Source organism: Pleurodeles waltl, chromosome 10, assembly GCF_031143425.1.
Source record: "Pleurodeles waltl isolate 20211129_DDA chromosome 10, aPleWal1.hap1.20221129, whole genome shotgun sequence".
Lineage (NCBI taxonomy): Eukaryota > Metazoa > Chordata > Amphibia > Caudata > Salamandridae > Pleurodeles > Pleurodeles waltl.
Genome location: NC_090449.1, coordinates 661,099,781 through 661,121,086, shown reverse-complemented (window position 1 = coordinate 661,121,086; position 21,306 = coordinate 661,099,781). Strand labels below are relative to the sequence as shown.

The following is a 21,306-nucleotide window of genomic DNA, read 5'->3' as shown; positions in this document are numbered from 1 at the left end:
ATGTAGAAAACCTAGAAATGTCATGCAATTTGGATGAGGCATGCATTACAGGGCCACTGCTAAAAAGGAGACAAGCTGTCACTTAACATAACAATACTGTACTTTGTTTGATTTCCTAAATAAATGAAAGCAAACTTCACACAGGCGTATGCGAGTTTTGTAATGTGGCTCCAGCAAAGAGGACAGGAAGGGCCATTAACCATACCGGACTCAATTTAGAGTTGCGTGGCAACTGGGAGGTGATAGAGAATCCTGATCTGAGAAGACGTCTCAACTCTGGAGAATCAGTGGGGGCCGAATTTCCTCCAATATTGCCTTGAAATAAAGGACGACATTCTGTTTTGTAAATTCTCGTTCAAACTTAGCCTTTACCACAAATCAGATTAGCACCCACTGTAAACCTGATCAATATTTTCTAAGTATATCACTTTATAGCCAGTTCAAGGGGCATGGCTTTGGGCGTCAAGATGGCGGTCGCACTCAGAGTACTCCAGACCCCTCTGTCATCCGCCCATGAATGCCCCACTATCCTGCGTCCCAACTGTATCCGGGACGATCAAAACCGCCCCCACTCAGCGGCGAAGAGAATAAACTGTGAAGACAGAGGCAGCTGGCAAAGACAGAGGGCGGTGGGAACAGCGGCCGCCTGGCCGGACCGACCCGTGAGGCCTGATTGGGATAAAGGGCCGAGGGTGCAGATCCTACGCAGACAGCCTGACTTAGGGCAGCGGTCGCGGGAAAAAGAGCATGCCCGGTGAGCGCAGTGCACTAGGGAGCAGTCCCCGGCAAGAGGGGTGATGGATGGAGCGGAGACCCGGCTGGTGTGCTATGTCTGACGCCTGAGGTGGGCGGAGGCACCAACTGGGCCCGTTGGCCTTGCAGAGTCGGCCTGGGCCACGGCTGATGCGGAGAGAGGAGCGTTACACCCCCCCCAGTGTTGAGGAGAGGGGATGCAGGAACACGCAAAGACTGGGAGGCTCGAGAGATGGTGCGGCGGCGGAGAGTGCGCCTGGTGTCCGAGGTGAGCTAGATAGCAGGCCCTGGCAAAAGAAGTGTCCAGGAGAGCTGGGGCCTGAGCGGCGTGCCCAGCCAGATGCCAGTGGGGGGCGCTCACATGAAGTACACCCACCGGCCCGAGCCGCAGCTGTCAAAAGCAGCCTGGGAGAGAGGAGCAGGCACGGAGTAAGTGGTGAGCCGGGGATGGGGCCCCCAGTGAAAGGGAAGACTGATGAAGTGGGGCCTGGCCAGCGTGATATGCCCAACAGCTGGAGAGGTGTGTAAACCCCCTCATACCCCGGAGAATGGCCTGCGCCGCGCCGGAGGGAGAGCCTGCCAGGGCCGGGAGTTCCCTAGGCCCCCAGAAAGATGTCAGGATAAGCAGTGTGTGGGATTCAAGCAGCAGGAGGCACAGTGGTCCGAGGGGGACCTGGAGGAGGCAGTAGACTTTGGGGGCCAACTAAGTGAGGAGGCCCAGCACAAAGTGCCAGGCACGGCCCCCACCTGCAACACGAAGTGAGCGTGGGCAAGACTGGGGCCCGTGTGAGCCAGCAAGAAAAGCCTGAGCTGCGGCAGATAGTGAGATATGATGCTGGCGGCGGAACAGTGCCTGCAGGGAGACCTCCGGGTCCCTAGAGCGGAGGGGCGAGGACTGAGTCCCTGTCTGGTGACAGAGACGAGGCGGAGCAGCTGAGGCCTGGGCAAGGCGGGGAGATGGGCACAGGCTGCAGCAATACTCCACTGGCTGGTGTCCGAGGTGAGGTGTGACAGGGGAGGGGGAACCACGAGACAACCACGTCCGTCAGAAATCCAGAACGAGAAATTAAGTGGGGGCTACAACAGGAAGTGATCCGAGCTGAAAGGAAGAGGGGCCGTGAAAGGGAAGCCCCCTGCAACTGGAGTGGGCGACGAGGCCTGCCCGCCCCCTGATACACCACAGGCACACAGAGGACAGGTGGGGGCGAGTGCAACAGAGACTGGGAATAGCGCAGTACGCCATAAGGCAGGGTTGCCCGTAGACATGCCGGAGTGACGAGGAAGAAGCTGAGAACTGGCCGACCCCTGGCGACAACATTCACAGAAGGGATGAGGGACCATGAAACTGAGTGACTGACTCTGGTGCTTAGCCTGCACCCTCTGAGCAATCGCTGGTCTTCACACAAAAGGAAAAGGAGTCGTTGGAGTGCCTACAGGCCCGCTGCCAGCCCTACTATGGTGTCAGGTATAAAACACTGCGCGGTCTCGGACCCGCTCCATCCAGAGGTTTGCCCGTTATTGCGCGTGTTTGCAGTGCCTTGTTTGTCCCAAACTGTATCAGATCACGTTGTTCACCTTTCCCATGTGGCAGAGCCCATCAGTCTGCTGGGTTTGGGCGTTGGCGGTTGCGATGCAACCATCGTGCTTTTACAGGTCCCACAACTGCTACTTGATAAACCATAAGAGAACCACAATTCCCAGTACTTATTGCTGGCGGCCATTTTGGGGTGAGGTCAGGCTATAAATACCAGCCACACCCTGCCAAAGACGCTCACTATTTTGGAATTGGAATCGAGCGAGAGACAGCGAGCTGGGAATTCGCGCATCGGGTTTATTTCAGGTAAAGAGTTGCAAGAAAGAATGACGAGTAGGTTGTACTCGCAACGGTAAGTTTGTTGCCAACGGGGGTTTCTCCCTTCGTGAGGATTTCCTAAATACGCTCGCATCGTTGATTCTTTGTTGCTCTTTCCTAGAGTTCAAATAGAGTTCAGGAAAATCCTTGTGTTACAGAGAAGCGTACTCGACAATAGTTTGAAGGTTTATGTGATGTTTAATCTTGGCACATATCAGTATACAAACGGATTATCTAAAAATCGTTGGCATTGTTCCTCGTAAAAGAGTTACAGTGGAAATTTAGAGTTTTAAAGGACTTTGGATTTATCGTGTTTCATGTTTTTAAAAGGAAACGATATTCTTTGCTTATAATTGAAACTCAGTCCGTGTTTGTAGTGGGACATTTTTCGATGAGAATTCTTATGAAAAAAAAATCTTTGCTCCAAAAGATATCACTACAATTTCATATAATGATAACCTCTAGAAAAAACGTAGTGGTTTCCTTTTAATGTTGTTATTAGCAATTGATGGTCAGTCCAAGTCTTATGTAGTCTGACTATTAATATTCAGAGATTACTATTTATACCAATACAAAATGCTATATGTTTAAAGGAGACAATTGTCATAGTTTTTGTGTGCTGCATTTGCGTTAAAAACGTTTTGTCTTTCAGATCTCCTTCCCAGCTGTTCCCTTCCTACTTCCCTTCCCCTCTTCGGGCACGTCCAATACTCAGCGCTATAAAGGCATTCTCAGTTGGTGTTGCCGGGAGGTGGGCCTCTTGTTCAGCAACGCGTAGACTTCGAGGAATTGGACGCTCTGACATATGGGGAAGGACAAAAGTGCTAAGTAACACTCCGCATCACAACAACGAATTGATCAATATGCCATTCACTCGAACTCCCAAGGGAGCGGTGCTCGGACCTCGGGGACGCCGGCGGTGGAGGGATTGGACACTATCCTCCAAGCGATTCAAACCTCGCAACATGCAGTTGAGACCAAAATAGGCGAAGAGTGTGCAGATGTTGGCCTGCGCCGGCAGGTCCTCCAGATAGCAGTAGATCGCAGAACCAGAAGACCGGGTAACCACGAATAAAGATGAGATAGTATACCTAAAATCCAAAGTGGCCCAGCAGCAGACACGCACATGAGAACTCCACCACAGACCGAAGGACACAGAAAACAGCTCACGGCGCAACAACTTGCGATTTGTAGGGTCCCAGAGGACGCTGAGGAGAACCGAGGGTCCGAATTCTTTGAGACATGGCAGTAGATTGAAGAAGGTACTGCCCTCCCTAATCCACCCAGACCAATGTGGATTCATGCCTGGCCGAAGTACCCGACACTGCCTTAGGTGGCTCCATGCAGTGTTAGCTCATCGCCACTCTTTGCCCCCACTCCTAGTGTTACTCCTCATAGACTTTGAGAAAGCGTTCGATACGGTGGACTGGTCATATCTCTCCCAGGTGCTCAAAGGCGGGGATTGGCCCTAGGTTTTGAGGGCTGGTGCGACTCCTCTATTCCAACCCAACAGCTCAGGTGCAGATTAATGGGGTGAACTCAGCCCCTTTCTGCATCCGCCGTGGAACCCTTCAAGGATGCACACTATCCCCGTTTCTCTTTGCCCTTGCGATCGAGCCCCTAGTGAAGGTCATAAGGAAGACCCGCTCATCAAAGAGTTGGCTTGGTCCTTAGGATGGGAAGACTGCATTGCTTTGTATGCGGACGATGTACTCCTTTATCTATCTGCCCCAGCCAGCAGTGGACCCCAATGCCTACAGCTACTGGAACTCTTCTCTGAAGCCTTGGGCCTGACCATTAACCTGGGCAAGTCGGTGTTGGTCCCGCTACATCCCGCCAGAGACTTCTACGACTGGCAGGATAATATCCCCATTTGGCGCAACAGTCCCTTAATGTCCTGGGTAGAATCGCGTTGTATAAAAGATTATCCTACCCCACTTTCTTTATCTTCTACAAAACTACCCCTACCAGCTCACCAGGGAATGATTTAAGGAAATGGATGCAATAGTGCAACAATTTTTATGGCATAATTCTTGCCCCAGACTCGCCCTACACACTTGCCGAAGGGATGTGTAAGAGGGAGGGCTTGGACTATCCAATTTATATCTATATTATCTGGCTTTGCAACTCCTAGTGATCAATGATTGGTTGATGGGCGGCTGGTAAGACCCAGCATATCAACTTGAACTATTTATGTTGGGCTTCCCCAAATTGATTGACTTACTGTATGGTACCCCCTCCCACGAGAGGTTCCAGAAATGATAAAAAGTGTTTGTAGGCTGGAGGGCAGCACAGAGAGGGACGGGGTGGTGGATGAGTCTCACTCAGCAAACTCCACTGTGGCGGGGTACATGGTTGTTATGTCCTTCCAGGAGCTGCAGGAGCAGTACTCGCTCTCCAAGACACAGTTTCATAAGTATTTGCAGTTGCTGCATGCATTGGAAGCCCACGTCCGGGCTGGTACGGTCCTCCCTGAATTTAGTCCGCCAAAGGCGTAAGTCATGAGAGGTGGCTTGGGCAGGGGTGGAGTATCTCAGATCTATCGTACCGATGCCTTGATGCCCCCCAGGGATTTGACTATAACTACCTGCCTCCGGCTGGTGCAGGCATACTACCTGAATACCACATACCTTAGCCCTGACAGAATGTACAAAGCGGGTCTCTCACCACATGCTGACTGTCCCCGATCCTCATGTCCCAATGCAGACTTTTATCACATGGTGTGGGCCTGTCCACGCATAGCGGCCTCCTGGCAAGCGGTAACCAAGGAACTCTCAGAGGTGCTGGCAATGGAGGTATATTTGTCCCGCTGCAAATCTTTTTGGGTGTCCTAGAGGGAGTAGGAAATAGCAGGGCAGATTTATGTTTTCTTGGGGATAGCATGCCTGGTGGCTAAGAGTGACATAGCTGTTACTTAGAATGCAGAGGCGGTGCCAACGCTCATCCAATGGAGGCAGGGGGATGATTGGTGCGCGTAACAGCAGAAACTAGTATGTGAGTCGAAAGGATGCCCGGGTAGATATAACAGTGTGGGGGGGAATGGAGAGTGACAATGTAATATGTATTGTGGGGTCATTTGCCGTGTGGTAAGATTAAGCAAATATAGGTGTGGACGAACCAATGTATTAGCGATATATTCGATTGAGGGGGGGGGGGCAAGGGGATGACTGTAATTGCAAATGTATACTGTTGTGGATCTCTGGTGCAGATGTGACCTGCTGTTATGTTGTTGATACAAAAAAAAAAAAAAAAATTAAATGATTTATCAAAAAAAAATAAAAAGCCAGTTCAAAGGGTGTGCTATTTTAGCCTTTGATAAAAGACAGCTTTTGAAGGAAACTGTGAAGAAGGAAATGAAGAAAGCAACAGTAACAAGAATACGAACTGAAACCAAGTGGATTTCAAATAAGTCATTTTGAAAGTGGTTCCATGGCTGAAGCAAGTGGAGAGTAGGATTAATAAAGTGCCACTAAGTTAAAAGCCTCCATTTATTTTGTGCAAAAGATCAATGCAGGTTCAAAATGCATAATCAATAAATAATTTATAAACAGCTGGAAGAGTAAGATTCTCAGGTTGTGGTTTGTGACTTGGAAATCTCCCTCCAAAGAACCAAAGACACCGAAATGTGGCATGACAACACAGCTGTGGGTCGCTTTCAAAGTGAAGTGAAAGCATAACATTGTTTTGCACCAAGCAGAAATCCTTGTATCATTATGCTAGGGAATCCAGGGAACCGAGCCCAACTTGCTTTTTAGATCCTGGCTGGTACTCCCACCACAAGGAGAAATGGAGGACCAGAGGCCTGACATTTCTAATAGGTACACTGCTTTGCTAACATGTTCAGAGTTGCCACAATTGCAGATTTTCATCACTAATTACTGTTTTGGACTTGAAGTAGATACCTCAATAATTCAAATCAATCATTATCTCAATCTCATATAGGTTTCGCCACCTCAGCCCTCTAACCCTTGCACCATTTGTAACCCCTTGACTGCAACAATACAACCACCACCTTCCTACAGCATCAAACGCTCATATGAACAGTACTCAGGAAGCAATATATAAGACATATCTGCAGCTACAGCTGCATTCACACAGCAATAAAATAGGTCTCAGAGTAGACTGCATACTTTTATAATAAAAAAAACACAATGTCCTGGGTGGTACTGGTGAGAAATGTGAGAACGCAGTAGTCCCTTTAACACAACCAAACACGAACACAGCCCAAGATACATATACAGTCATGCAAAACCATGTACACACCGCCCATGCCCCCACCAATCCCACAGACAAAGGAGCTTTCACTGATACCAGATGTGTTTTAATGTATGTAACATAAGATAGACCTTTTGATGCACCTGCTGTACCTACAAGGCAGGGATAAGCCAGGGAAAAACTAAGAGGTAGGAAGGACAAAGAGTGATATTAGAATAGAGCAGGAACACACAACAGAACAATGTATGTAGCAAGCACACATTAGGAAAGGTAATCACAGCAGACAGCTGTAGGAAGCTGGCTCTGTATATACTTTATCAAAATGAGATACAGTGTGCACAGAGTCCAGGGGTTCCCCAGAGGCTTGACAGAGGCAAAAATAGATTATAATGTTCTATTTGTGGTAGTGTGGTCAAACAGTTAGGCTTATCAGAGGGTAGTGTTAAGCATTTGTTGTACACACACAAGCAAATAGAAGAAACACACACTCAATGACCCAACTCCAGACCAATAGGATTTTATAAAAAAAAATATGCTTTGTTAATTTATTTCAAGAACCACAAGATTCAGTTTGCAGGTAAGTACATCAAATGAAAGGTACTTTACATAGATACAGTCAGGACTTTGAATGGAATCAACAATGTATACAGTTTTCTTTAAAATGGCAAAAAGCTATTTTAAAAGTGGACAGTGCAATTTTCAACAGTTCCTGGAGGAAGAAAAGACAGTACAGTTTTACAGGTAAGTATTCAACTTACAGTTCTCATCTCCGGGTATTAGGTAGTCTGTCGTTGGGGGTTCAAGTTAACCCCAAACACCACTACCAGCAACACGGGACTGGTCGGGTGCAGAGGTCAAAGAGGCACCAAATTAAAGTGGGCTTCTATGGAGACGGTGAGTTCTCGGAATCCGGTCAGCCAGCAGGTAAGTACCTGCGATTCAGCGGGCAGACCAGGGTGGTTCAAGAGAGCACTGGAGGGGTCCCAAGTAGGCACCAAACACACACCCTCAGCTGCACTAGGGCGGCCAGTTGCAGGGTGTAAATAGGCCTTGGGGTTTTCAATGCAACTCTATGAGGGGACCCCGGGGGTCACTCTGACGCTGCAGACGACGTCCGGGGAGTTTCTTGGGCAAACCACCGGCTGGGCAGGGAAGAGGGCTGCCTGCTGGTCAATGATGCACCGGGGTCAGGTTCTCCAAGGCCTGCGGGTGCAGTGTGTCCTTTAGGCGTCAGATATCTTCATCCGGAGCTCGCGGTCAGGGGGTGGGTCCTCTGGATTCCCTCTGCAGGCGTTGTGGTGGTTTGGAGGGGTCAACACAGGGTGGGGTCTTGCTCCCAATTACCTGGGGATACTTTCTTGCTGGCTGGACCACCTGGACACGGGCCATGGGCGTAGGGTGCACAGGGGTCAAGACTGACGCATCTGGAGAGAGGTGGGAGTCCTTAGCTGTAGGTTTCTTTTAGACAGAGCCGCTTTCCTCAGGAGTTCTTGGTCCTTTTGGGTGCAGGGCAGTCCTCTGGAGTAGGCAGAGGTCGCTGAGCCCACTGGATGAGTCACTGGTCTTTTTGCAGGTTCTGTAAAGCAGGAGATAGGCCGGTAGGGCTGGGGCCAAAGCAGTTGTCGTCTTCCTTCATCTCTGCTGGGGTTTTCAGCTTAGCAGTGCATCTTTTTCTTGTAGGTCGCCAGGAATCTGGTGAGCTGGGTTCAGGGAGGCCCTTAAATCCTAGATTTAGGGGTGTGTTAGGGTCAGAGGGCAGTAGCCAATGGCTACTGTCCTTGAGGGTGGCTACACCCTCCTTGTGCCCACTCCAATTGGGGAGGGGGGCACATTCCTTTCCCTATTGGTCCCTGTCCTCCAAAACAAGATGGAGGACTCTGCAGGGAGAGGGTCCCCTCAGCTCTGGACACCTCAGGGGTGGTCCTGGCTGGGGTGGTCACTCCTCCCTGTTTTCCCTAATTTTCCCGCTGGACCTGCCACCAAAAGTCGGGCTTTCTCTGGGACAGGGGGGGGGGTGGAGGGGGGAGGAATTTACACCAGCTGGAGTGCCCTGGGGCAATGTAACCCGGGGCTTGAGCCTTTGAGGCTCACCCCCAGGTGCTACAGTTCCTGCAGGGAGGTGTGAAGCACCTCCACCCAGGACAGGCTTTGTTTCTGACCACAGAGTGCACAAAGGCAATCACCCCATGTGGTCAGAAACTCGTCTGGAACTGGCAGGCTGGCACAGACCGGTCAGTCTACACTAGCAGTTGGGCTAACATATAGGGGGCATCTCTAAGATGCCCTCTGTGTGCATTTTTCAATAAATCCCACACTAGCATCAGTGTGGGTTTATTGCGCTGAGATTTTTGATACCAAACCTCCCAGTATTCAGTGAAGCCATTATGGTGCTGTGGAGTTCGTAATGACAAACTCCCAGACCATATACTCAATATGGCTACACTGCACTTACAATGTCTAAGAATGGACTTAGACACTGTAGAGGCATATTGCCCATGCAGCTATGCCTTCACCTGTGGTATAGTGCACCCTGCCTTAGGGCTGTAAGGCCTGCTAGGGGCGTGACTTACCTATACCACAGGCAGTGGTTTGTGGGCATGGCATCCTGAGAGGGGTGCCATGACGACTTTGCCTTTTTCTTCCCACCAGCACACACGCTGCCAGGCAGTGTGCATGTGCTGAGTGAGGGGCCCCCTAGGGTGGCATAATATATGGTGCACCCCTTAAAAACCTTCCCTCGCCACAGGTTCCTTGGTACCTCTTACAAGGGACTTAACTGTGTGCCAGGGCTTTGCCAATTGTGGAAGCAAAGGTACAGTTTTATGGAAAGAACACTGGTGCTGGGGCCTGGTTAGCAGGGTCCCAGCACACTTTCAATCAAAGTTGGCATCAACACTAGGGAAAACGTGTGTGTGTGTGTGGGAGTAACCTTGCCAACAGTGACACTGTTATGCATGGCTAGGAAGAAAGACATTAGAAGAGAGGAGGAAGACGACCAATTGGTGAGCCATCAATGAATGCTCACAGACACACAACTCTCAGGCCCCATAAGAACTAAATATGCATTTGCCTCTGGTGATTAAAACAACTCATGCACACAAATGTTAGAAAGTGTAATTTTGAGCAACTCCAATGTAACCACTTCCCTGCCAAGGACGTAACTGTTACGTCCTTGGCTGCGGCGCTAAGGACGTAACCGTTAAGTCCTGGTAGAGGCCCTCAGAGGGAAGAGCTATTGTTCCCCCCGAGGGCCCCCCCCTAACTCCGCAGGGCAGGACTGGAAGGGGTATAGCTTCCCCTTGAACACCCCCTCAAACCCCCACCCACCCCCCAAGTGATGTCTGCGCTCTGACCTCATCAGAGGTCGCCACCCATCCCGCTGGAAGCATCCAAGGAGAAACAGATTAGTTTCTCCTCAATCGAGAGGCAGAAGAGGTCAGAGAGGCATGAAAGGAAAGGCTTTCCCTTTCCGTTTCATGTCTCTCCAAGCATTTCAGCAGCACGGTCGCATAGCAATTGTGCTGCAGGAATGAGACTAGAAACCAGGGAGGTTTTTTTTTCTTTTTTTTTTTAAATGGCAGAAGGGGTTGCGACCCAAGGGGGGAGGGGAGCATTTTTTCTAAGGCCATTTCTGTCCCCCCCCCCCGGGGGCAGATCGGCCTATATTAATTAGGCCCTGGAGGAAGAAGCCACTAGACTCCAGGGATGTTTTTTTGTGTTTATATTGATTAGGGAAGCAAACCATTAAGCAAGGGTCATTGCCCTGGGGGGATTTGTTTATTAGGCCTTTTTTGCCCCCGGGGGCAGACTGGCCTACATTAGGATGATCTGCTCCAGTGGGGGGCAGAAACCACCACTAGACACCAGGGATTTTTTTTATTTACATTGATAAGGGGAGCAACCCCTTAGGCAAGGGTTGCTCCCCAGGAGCAATTTTAATTTTTTGTTAGACCTTATCTGCGTCACCTGGGGCAGATCGGCCTATATTAATTAGACCCATCTTCCCCCATGGGGGGCAGAAACCATCAGGGCTTTCTTTTTTTAAAAACAGATGGGGAGAGACCCCTCAGGCAAGGGTCACTTCCCTGGGGGCAATTTTATTTCAGGCCTTTTCTGCTCCCACCCCCTCCCTTGAGAGCTATTTTTCTTAGGCCAACCAGCCTCCAAGTGGGGCAGATACCACTAGACATCCGGGATTTTTTTTGTGCCAATTTCAAGCAAGGGGAGGGACCCCTTAGGGAAGGGTCACTCCCCTGGGGGGCAAATTTATTTTAGGCCATTCACACCTTCCTGGCTCCCTCTGGTGTCTAGTTTTCAGTAATGTTTGGGTTTGGTAGGTTTCCCTAGATGGCTGCTGAGCCCAGGACCAAAAACGCAGGTTGCCCCCCGGCAAAAACAGGTAGTTCTGTATTTGATCATTTAGATGTGTCCACATAGTGTTTTGGGGCATTTCCTGTCGTGGGCACTAGGCCTACCCACACAAGTGAGGTACCATTTTTTAATCGTTAGACCTGGGGGGACGCTGGGTAAAAGGAAGTTTGTGGCTCCCCTCAGATTCAAGAACTTTGCAGCACCGAAATGTGAGGAAAAAGTGTTTTTTTGCCAAATTTTGAGTTTTGCAAAGGATTCTGTGTAACAGAACCTGGTGAGAGCGCCACACGTCATCCCATCCTGGGTTCCCCTAGGTGTCTAGTTTTTAAAAATGCACAGGTTTGGTAGGTTTTCCTAGGTGTCGGCTGAGCTACAGACCAAAATCCACACCTAGGCACTTTCTAAAAAACACACCAGTTGTCAATGTAAAAATGTGATGTGTCCATGTTGTGTTTTGGGGCGTTTCCTGTCGCGGGCACTTGGCCTACCCACGCAAGTGAGGTGCCATTTTTATCAGGAGACTTGGGGAATTATGGGTGGAAGGAAATGTGTGGCTCCAGTCACGATTCCAAAACTTTCTATCACCGAATTAGTTTTTTTTGTTGTTGCCAAATTATGAGGTTTGCAAAGGAATCTGGGTAAGAACACGGTGAGAGCCCTTCAATTCACCCCATCCTGGGTTCCCCTAGATGTCTAGTTTTCAAAAATGCACAGGTTTGGTAGGTTTGCCTAGGTGCCGGCTGAGCTACAGACCGAAATCCACACCTAGGCACTTTCCAAAAAACACGCCAGTTGTCAATGTAAAAGTGTGATGTGTCCATGTTGTGTTTTGGGGCGTTTCCTGTCACGGGCACTAGGCCTACCCACACAAGTGAGGTACCATTTTTATCGGGAGACTTGGGGGAATGATGGGTGGAAGGAAATTTGTGGCTCCCCTCAAATTCTTTCTATCACCGAAATGTGAGGAAAAAGTGTTTTTTTGTTGCCAAATTTTGAGGTTTGCCTAGGAATCTGTGTAACAGAACCCGGTGAGAGCCCCACAAGTCACCTCATCCTGGGTTCCCCTAGGCATCTAGTTTTAAAAAATGCACAGGTTTGGGAGGTTTCCCTTAGGTGCCGGCTGAGCTAGAGGCCAAAATCCACAGCTAGGCACTTTCCAAAAAAACACATTAGATTTCAATGTAAAAATGTGATGTGTCCATGTTGCCTTTCTGTAGCGGGCATTTGGCCAACCCACGCAAGTGAGGTACCTTTTTTATCTGGAGACTTGGGGAAACACACAATAGAAGACCAAGTGTTATTGCTCCTTGACTTTCTCTACATTTTTTCCTTCCAAAATGTAAGACAGTGTGTAAAAAATACGTCTATTTGAGAAATGCCTGGTAATTCACATGCTAGTTTGGGGACCCCGGAATTCAGAGATGTGCAAATAACCACTGCTTTTCAACACCTTATCTTGTGACCATTTTGGGAATACAAAGGTTTTCTTGATACCTATTTTTCACTCTTCATATTTCAGCAAATGAATTGCTGTATACTCAGTACAATGAAAGCCCATTGCAAGGTGCAGATCCTTTATTGGCTCTGGGTACCTAGGGGTCTTGATGAACCTACAAGCCCTATATATCCCTCAACCAGAAGAGTCCAGCAGACGTAACGGTATATTGCTTTTGAAAATCTGACATTGCAGGAAAAAGTTACTGAGTAAAACGTGGAGAGAAATGGCTGATTTTTTCACCTCAATTTCAATATTTTTTTTATTTCAGATGTTATTTTCTGTAAGAAAAGCTTGTAGGATCTACACAAATGACCCCTTGCTGCATTCAGAATTTAGTTTACATTTCAGAAATGTTTAGATATCTGGGATCCAGCATTGGTTTCACACCCATTTCTGTCACTAACTGGAAGGTGGCTAAAAGCACAAAAAATAGTAAAAATGGGGTATACCCCAGTAAAATTCCAAAATTGTGTTGAAAAATTTGTTTTTCTGATTCAAGTCTACCTTTTCCTGAAAGCTGGGAAGATGTTGATTTTAGCACCGCAAACCCTTTGTTGGTGCCATTTTTAGGGGAAAAAACACAGGCCTTCTTCTGCAGCCCTTTTGTTTTTACCAAATTTTTTTTTTTTTTTAATGAAATGTTTTCCTTTATTTTGGCTAATTTCCTGGTCTCCTCCAGGGGAACCCACAAACTCTGGGTACCTCTAGAATCCCTAGGATGTTGCAAAACAAAGGACGCAAATTTGGCGTGGGTAGCTTATGTGGAAAAAAATAATGAGGGCCTAAGCGCAAACTGCCCCAAACAGCCAAAAAAAGTCCTGGCAGCGAAGGGGTAAATAAGGGCAGTTGGAACTAAAATCTGAACAAAATTAAATAAAATACAATCCTATGGTTAACAGGTAAAAACAACACACACACACATATTTTTCTGCCTAAGATTAAAAAAGATCAAACCAATTGGGATTTTTAGTGACAATCGGCACCTTGCAGTCAACCGTATAGCACAAAGGTTCTTGCTTCCAGACTGACCCAGAAGTAGCGCACCTTTTCAGGCAAGATGCACGTGTAAATCACACACATTAAAATGTTAGTTGTTACTACACAAGCACAAGAACCGTGAATTAAAAAGTTTCTGGAAAGGCAAAGAAATGACATTTATCTTTTTATTAGTTAGAAATACCCTTTCCGACTCAGGTTTACAATAATATTCACAATTCACAGAAGGGAAATTCAAAATGTGAAATTAAACAAAGGTACCCTTTTGTTCAGAGACAGTTACGATTTATAAATCAGTAGTTAGGTCATTACTTTGTTTTCCAAACAGCAATATCTGTTATTCTTTACATGAGAAGTGGACCAACTAAATTTAATTTGACCGGGCTTCCAAATTACCTTGTAAAGATTTTTGCAATGTTATGCAGTGTTTTCGTTGCATTTTGGAACTAGCTGCATGCATTTGCATTGAAAACTGGAAATATAATGTTTAAGGCTTTTCTTTTTTACCTCTCTTTTCCGTCTTTCTTCCTGTGTCCGATGCAGAAGAGATGACTTTTCTTCCTAGAAAAAGTAAAATAAACAACTAAATAAATAAATCACATTTCTTTGCTACCTAAAACGTTGTTCACAAAATGTGGCACAATAACTAACTGAAAAGAAGGCAAGCAACAATCTGAATTATAATATGAAAAAAGGGTTTGAATAAAATGCGTAATTGTTTTAATACGATGCAATTAACTTATAATGAATTCAAGATATATTCTTGAGAAGCTTTGTTAATTTTAACATTTTAAATGTAGGCCTCGATGATTTTAAAAAGGTTGCTGCTGTTTGCAGTCTCCTTTCCCTGTACACAATCATCTCTCTGGTCTTTCCCCACCACACATTAAGGACACAAGTTATATTGTAAACAATGCTTCGAAACAGTCTCATTCAATTCAACATTACTTTTGACTAAAAACACATACAAGTGTAAAACAGCAAATAGACATGGCTTCAGAAATAAAAATAAAAAAATAGATAAAAAGAACAAGAGCATCACTTTATGAAATTTAGTCCAAATTTAAGATGTATACTTCAAACATTACTCCATGTCTTTTCCTGACAATTGGAGCACTATTATTCTTAGTTACTTAATGGCAGATCTGTAGTGCTTGCGAGGACCCACCCTATCTGATAAAAGTGTGTCAAGCCAATCTAGCGGTATCTTATGATTCACAACATCATTCTCTTATGTACAACATAATGCTTTGTTCTGAAGCTTCGTTTTCATGCTGTGTTAGAAGCACTTTTTTGTTTTAAGGCCTCATTTATTGTGACAACAATGTGATTCTCATGAGAATTTTACCTTGAATTTGTAACGATATTGTTACTAACTCTTAAGGTGTCTCAGGAGCACAGGGATGGGAACTACATTACTTGAATCTGTGCGACAGTGCTGACAAATGTGATTTTAAATGGTATCTTTTTTTAATTTTTTTATTATGAATGGATGGAACTATAACACCACTTCCTGTTCACACTAAATGTGAGATTCTTTTGTATCACGTGCTACAAAGGAGGCCAGACCCTTAGGGTTGTGGGCTTACTCTCCCCTGATCTTTAGAAGGCAACACTGTCAGTCTGACCACTCAGGTATGACTTAGTTAATTGAGCTTAAATATACTTTGTTTTCCTATTTCATTATTGCTTTTTATTCTGAGCGTCATGCTTGTATATGACAAATAACTAGCTGACTGACTACCAGCTACTTACTTTGCTTTCTTTAATTACTTTTATTTTAATACCCTTCATGGTTTTCACTCCAATACTGGTCAGCCTTTATTGTGAAGCCTAACGTGCTTTACATTTAATTCTGAACTAGTACTTGATATTGAATGAATTTAAATGACCAGATCTAGAGAGAAGAACCAAAATCTTTAAGGGATTAACACAGCTCCTGGTCAGTCAGCAGCACTTTAAATGTGACATTAGAGAAAAAGCGCTACATCAAATGTGTCTTTTCTACTGCATTACACTGCTAGAATCACTCTGACACTTGGAACTATTTTATTTCTGCTGAAACTGACGCAGGCTGCCTCTCCCTGGAACTTGAACCCTCTGTGGACAACCAAATACTCATGCCGATTACCTACTCACCATGAAGAGGAAGCCACAGAAGCAGGGTAACTCCTAGTACGAGACAGCGCATGCACGGTTTGCAGTATTTCACTGCTGCAATCATGAAAACTTGTGAAATAATAATGGACTCTGAAGTGGAATATTTTAGTGTTGCTCAGATGGACATCTTTCTTGCATGACCGAGAGACAGGTATCTGGACGACCAGCAATGATGGCTCCTGTAGATAGATGACCTATGGGACAGTTACAACAGGGTTGCACACTTGGTACATGCAAAACATTAGGAGTACTGGTTGCATCTGGTTTTGTTCTACTACGCCTGTACACAAGGAGATGTACATCCTCAATGAAAACGTCCAGTTTATCTACTGAGGGAATCATGCGGAGATGAGTACTATAAGGAAGGGAGACCAGGAGAGATTGGAGAAAAATATTTAATTGTTGTGTAGAACACTAAGAAGGCTACGAAAGAAGGAGACTTCACTGTGTTGAATGACCAGGGCCACATTTGAAGTCATATCTGTTAACAGTTACTTGAAGGCTCAAAAATAGTGTTCAAAAGTGAAACTTGATGTCAGCAGGGGCCCAGTCCTACAACAGAGGTGATCCGTCCCATTAGAATTTGTCTAGATGTTGAAAGTCTCTTTCAATAGGTTGAGTTTCATGTTTTTTTGAAAGATGCTAAGCTGGGAATGACCCACCAATAGAGATCCTGGGCGCACCCTAGTGTTAATGGCTTTATCACTGTATTTCTTTCTCTTGTATTTTGATGGGCTGATCAAGCTTGCATTGCTGGACTTAAGATGAATGTAATGAGGGATGGCTGTCAGACTGCACATGAGCTTGTGTGCTTCTCTACGAAATTATATAAAGCCAGTGCAAAGCACTTAGAATTTATCAATATATTATATACACGGAATCAATGCTTTTGTTCTGTGATCCCTCTATCATTATCTACCACAGACAGTATTGCATCAATGTACTATCTCACTAGTATCAACGATGCTGTGGTGATATCACCCTGCTTTTATGCAGTGATATAAAAGGAGAGCCAGGCCAGTTTCATTTGAGTTGGACTTATCAGAAGGTAAGGGGCTCTACTGCACCCCACCAATTAATTTATTCAGTTCTTGCTCCTGCAGGCAAATAGGTATTGGAGGTAATCTAGACATTCATTTTGACTGTAAAGAACGGAGGAGTGGTCAGATGACAGACAGTCCCAATTTACAAAGAAACTACACATCTATGGGACAAGTAACATCTCTTATTGAAACATGCTGAGTGTGCGTGCCGGTCATGACTGTCAGCCATTGTGAGGGTTGGTCCTAAGCCAGACGCACCCAAAGCCAAACCAAAACAAGAGGCCCCACAGCAGACAACCTCTGCATTTAATCTGCTAGGTTTCTCCAAGTTTTTATTTTTCCCCCAAAACCCTTACTTGCACCTACTCCTTATATTACTGTAATCACCCATACAACCATCATGTACTGCCCCCACAACCCCCTGAAATATTCCTCCCAACCCTGCCCCTCACCCCCAAACCGAGGCCACTCCATTATAGCACAGAAAAATATGCATTCTTTCAAGCTAATGTGGGAAGCAACCCTCCCTCACCGAGAGAGTCCCCAGCCTGGATGTAGAGAGAGAAAGACAAGAAAAGGGAGCAGAACAATAAGAGAACCCTAAGCACCTGAGCTCTCCCTTCAGATGACCTCACACGTAACAAGGAAGCGTAGGCAAGAAAAGATTACAATACATCACAGTACATCAGATGATTAGGCATGAGGGCAGCTAGAAAAGATACACTCAATCAATACAGACATTGCTGAGTACGCTGCCAATAACACCTTACTTGCCATTCTTGCAAAAAATCTGTAACTTTTAACGCATCAAAATGTGTTTGGCCCTTGTATTTAACCTGCAAGGTGGCAGGTTCCATTAACAATATTGTTGCCCCAAGATGTTGAAGAATATGAATATGCTCTCTGAGCTGCTATCGCCTGACCAAAAGTCCATGGCAGAAGCTTGAGTGAACAAAAACATAACCCCACAGGCTTTGTTTGGTGACCTGGGCAGGGCGGACTGGAAAATTTCTTGGTGCCACAGAAAGTTCCCTTCATAGATCAACATAGCCAGTGGGTAGCGGGGTCGACGGGCCCTTCTTAAGTAGACGATAAAGGAAGTGGTGGGCCCTCTGAATCATGCAATCCATGTCTCAGTCATGTAATGTGGGAAAGGCCTATTTTCTAGAGTAACCAGCTGAGATTCAAGCTGCCCAGAGTCAGACTTGACCTCCTCCAGAATATCTATGTTCCTTGAGAGTTTCCTCAAGATGACTTATGTCTTAAGACGGACCAGTTTTCAGTGTGCGAGAGTCCTTGCAATATGCTTCCCTATGCTGTAATAAGAGATTGTGGATAGCTGAGAAAGTGGGAGAGCCAAGTTCTTTCATCATCGTAGTAAGCACAAAAGTGGAATTCGCCACCTCTGTCAGCAGCTGGTATTGCCTGGGAACCTCCTGCAAATAATGGAGGTGCCCAACTCCAGAGGAAAGAAAGACATTTGAGGTAGTAAGCTCCGTGCCGTCAGGATCCCAGAGGAGTTTACCCTCAGGCTCTTGCATCTTTCTTGGAATGTAAATGGGATTAAATACATTAAATGTAACATCGCAGAGATAAAATGCTGAGGCAGGGGCTAGAAACTGTGAGCATATTACAAAAGATATCTGCATATAATAGGGAAAGTCGAGTGACACTCCATCCTCAGGTGCCTAGCTTTCTACCGCCAGACTTTGCTTTCACAGTTTGAAGTGATTTGAGATACCGTTACCAGACTTTATGGAACAATGTTCCCTGGGGTATTAAAGTTTACAAATCACTGTTACCAGGTGTTTTGAAGTGATCCAAGACTACATCTTGGGGACATTAAAATCCTACCAGTGACAGGATCGTCTGATAGCTTTAGCATGAGCCCACTGAGCTATATGTGCCCGACTGGCCTTGAGAGAGTCACTTCCTGCCTTGTTTGAATCATAGGAGTCTGGGGCTCGATACTATAGCGCTCATCTCTGCAACATGTTGTGTGGTCTTATACTGTTCCTTACTCACCCTCCTACACACAACCTAGTGTTTCATACAGCTAAGTATTTATTTCAATGTCAGAAAAGCAACAATAAGAAAAGCAGTGAAGGTGTGAGGGAGGTGGGATCTTGGGCTGAGGCAAGCAAAGGGAGGCGAGAGTTGGGAAGCAGCCAGGGGGAGGAGGTGGTTGGGGGACCAGGCCAAGCAAATGCAGGCATAGAGACCGCAAATGATGCACTCTAATGGAGTGCTGCACTTTAAAATAAAAAAGAAGTACCTTTGCAGGTGCTCAAACACTGGCCACCGGAAGCAGTACTTGGTCCAGGCTCCACAGCAAGACGATGGAGACAAGGAAGAGACACTACCAGCAGAGTGATGTGCAAGCCTTCGTGGCAGCCAGCCAATAGTAAGTGAAGGGATGTAGGAGCCACATGGGTGCTAGCCAATGGTAAGTACAAGTAAGTAAGGGCATTGTTCCAAGCCCCTTTAAGATTTATTTTTTAAATTGTTTTTATTCAAGAGACTTCGCAAACACAGTGCAAGTGCTGTGCAAGCGAAACCTAAAAATGAAGAAATAATTTAGCTCAATTAAGGTCAATAGAAACCTCTAATAAGTGGAATAGGTTACATTTGGGGATAATTGGGAGGTGCAGTCTTTTTTAAATGATCATCTTACCTCGCTATCGCTACCTTTTTCGGTGTATCCCTCTGTATCTCCTTAAAGCTTTTTTTTAGAAGCTTGTGGTCGTCTTGGCAGAAATTATTTAGGCATTATTGTAAACCCAGATACAAGATACAGCTTCTTCAACTGCCACAGGAAAGTGTGGGTTTCTCTCTTCCCGACCTTTGGTTTACTATCTAGCTACATACGACTGCAGGTAGATAGTAAACCCAAAGGTTAGGGGAAGGAGTGGGGAATTCCTACTGCCTGACCCCTGGGACATGTTGGTATCTTTAGAGGGCTAGAAGATGTCATTTCTATTTTGTCCCAAAGACATGAAGGCAACAAACTGAAATAAACATAGGCAGAGCTGTGAAGCGTTTAGCGATCTACTGGATTATTACTGTGCAGTAGTCTTGCTGGGTAAACTTAAATTTTTTTCAAGAGGTGATTGGGAGATAAGGCAAATAATGTTTAAAAGCCTTTTCCTTTCAGCTGAGGCATTCCTTACAGGACCTAATTATCAGGATCATTCATTTACAAAATTGCACTGAAAACGCACTAAACTTGAAGGTACGCACTATAAAAACAGCAGGATACTATCTCAAAGCTTTCAGCGTTGTCTGCCAAATTAAGTTGTTTGTTTAATGCACAGGCAATTTCTGTAGTTACTTGACCCTTCAGTATTCCCTAGATTTTTTTTTTTTCATAGTGCATATATATAAATATACAGTGCTTCATACACTTGAATGGGCTATGATGCCCTATAGCATTTCAGCAGGCTGTTTCAGCCTTTCAGCTGGGCAGTCATAACGGTTGCTTTGTCATCCACCAATCATGCCAGCAGCCTGTAGTATTAGGGAGGTTGGGTTTGCTGGAGAGTAGGCCTGTGGATGGATTGCCTTTCCAACCATAAGTGTGCTTAAGTCTTCAGATTATTTGTCTGTGGCAATAAAAAGGAGGCGAAGTCACAAAAAGCAGTCCCAGTTAACTTATACATTTAATTTTTAAGAACTCTGCCCCAAAGAAATTGGCAACAATGAGAGCTGTGGCATGCACATCTATCCTGGCTAAAGTGGTTGCGAAGGCTACATTTTAAAACATCTCATGAGGTTGAGGAACCGGCTGCAGAGAGCTTTATGTGCCCAGTAAAAATACTGCTCAGAGAATAATAATAATGGTAAGATAGTTCTGATGATTAGTGTATTTGCGGTAGAAATCAGTGTCACCCCTTTGACATAAGGTAACACAGAGGATTTATGTGTTTAATGTAAAAGGCACATTGAGTAATAAGCAGATTACATTTTTATTTTATGCAGATAGGTTAATGGGTTCCTGCTTTTGAGGGGGGAGTGGGACTTGGGGCTAGGCAGCCAGTAATGGCTGGTGCGCAACTGTGGTGCTCTGCTCGGGACCAATTATTTATCCAATATCCTCAGTGCCCGGGGCGCCCTACAACACAGACTAGTGCCCCTGAGGACAATGATGAGGTGTTGCGGCAGCTACTCGGCAGCAAGGAGTGTGGATGGCTGAGATTGAGGCAGACGCCGAGAATAGGCTGCAGATCTGGGTGGCCTGCGTTTGGCTGCGAGGGAGCAGAGAGACGCAAGTGCAGACCCTAAAGGATTGGTCGGCCCCAGGCGATCCCAAGTGACCACAAGGGCTCAAATGAAGGCCCGCTAAGGAGGGGGTGGCCGGCCCTGTGCTGCGACGGAGTTCCCGGTGCCTGGCCTGTGCAGCAAGTAGAGGCCTGCAGGGA

The 21,306-nt window shown here is 46.0% G+C and overlaps 1 protein-coding gene across 3 annotated transcripts in view; it reads right to left on the bottom strand.

Moving 5' to 3' along the window:
- Nucleotides 1-21,306, bottom strand: part of UBE3C (ubiquitin protein ligase E3C) — an 885,810-nt gene that overhangs the window by 805,296 nt on the left and 59,208 nt on the right. For all 3 annotated transcript variants that reach the window (XM_069211153.1, XM_069211154.1, XM_069211155.1), the window contains exon 4: nucleotides 14,193-14,246. In XM_069211153.1, the coding sequence (XP_069067254.1) occupies nucleotides 14,193-14,246 (54 nt within the window). The remainder of the gene's footprint in view (nucleotides 1-14,192; nucleotides 14,247-21,306) is intronic.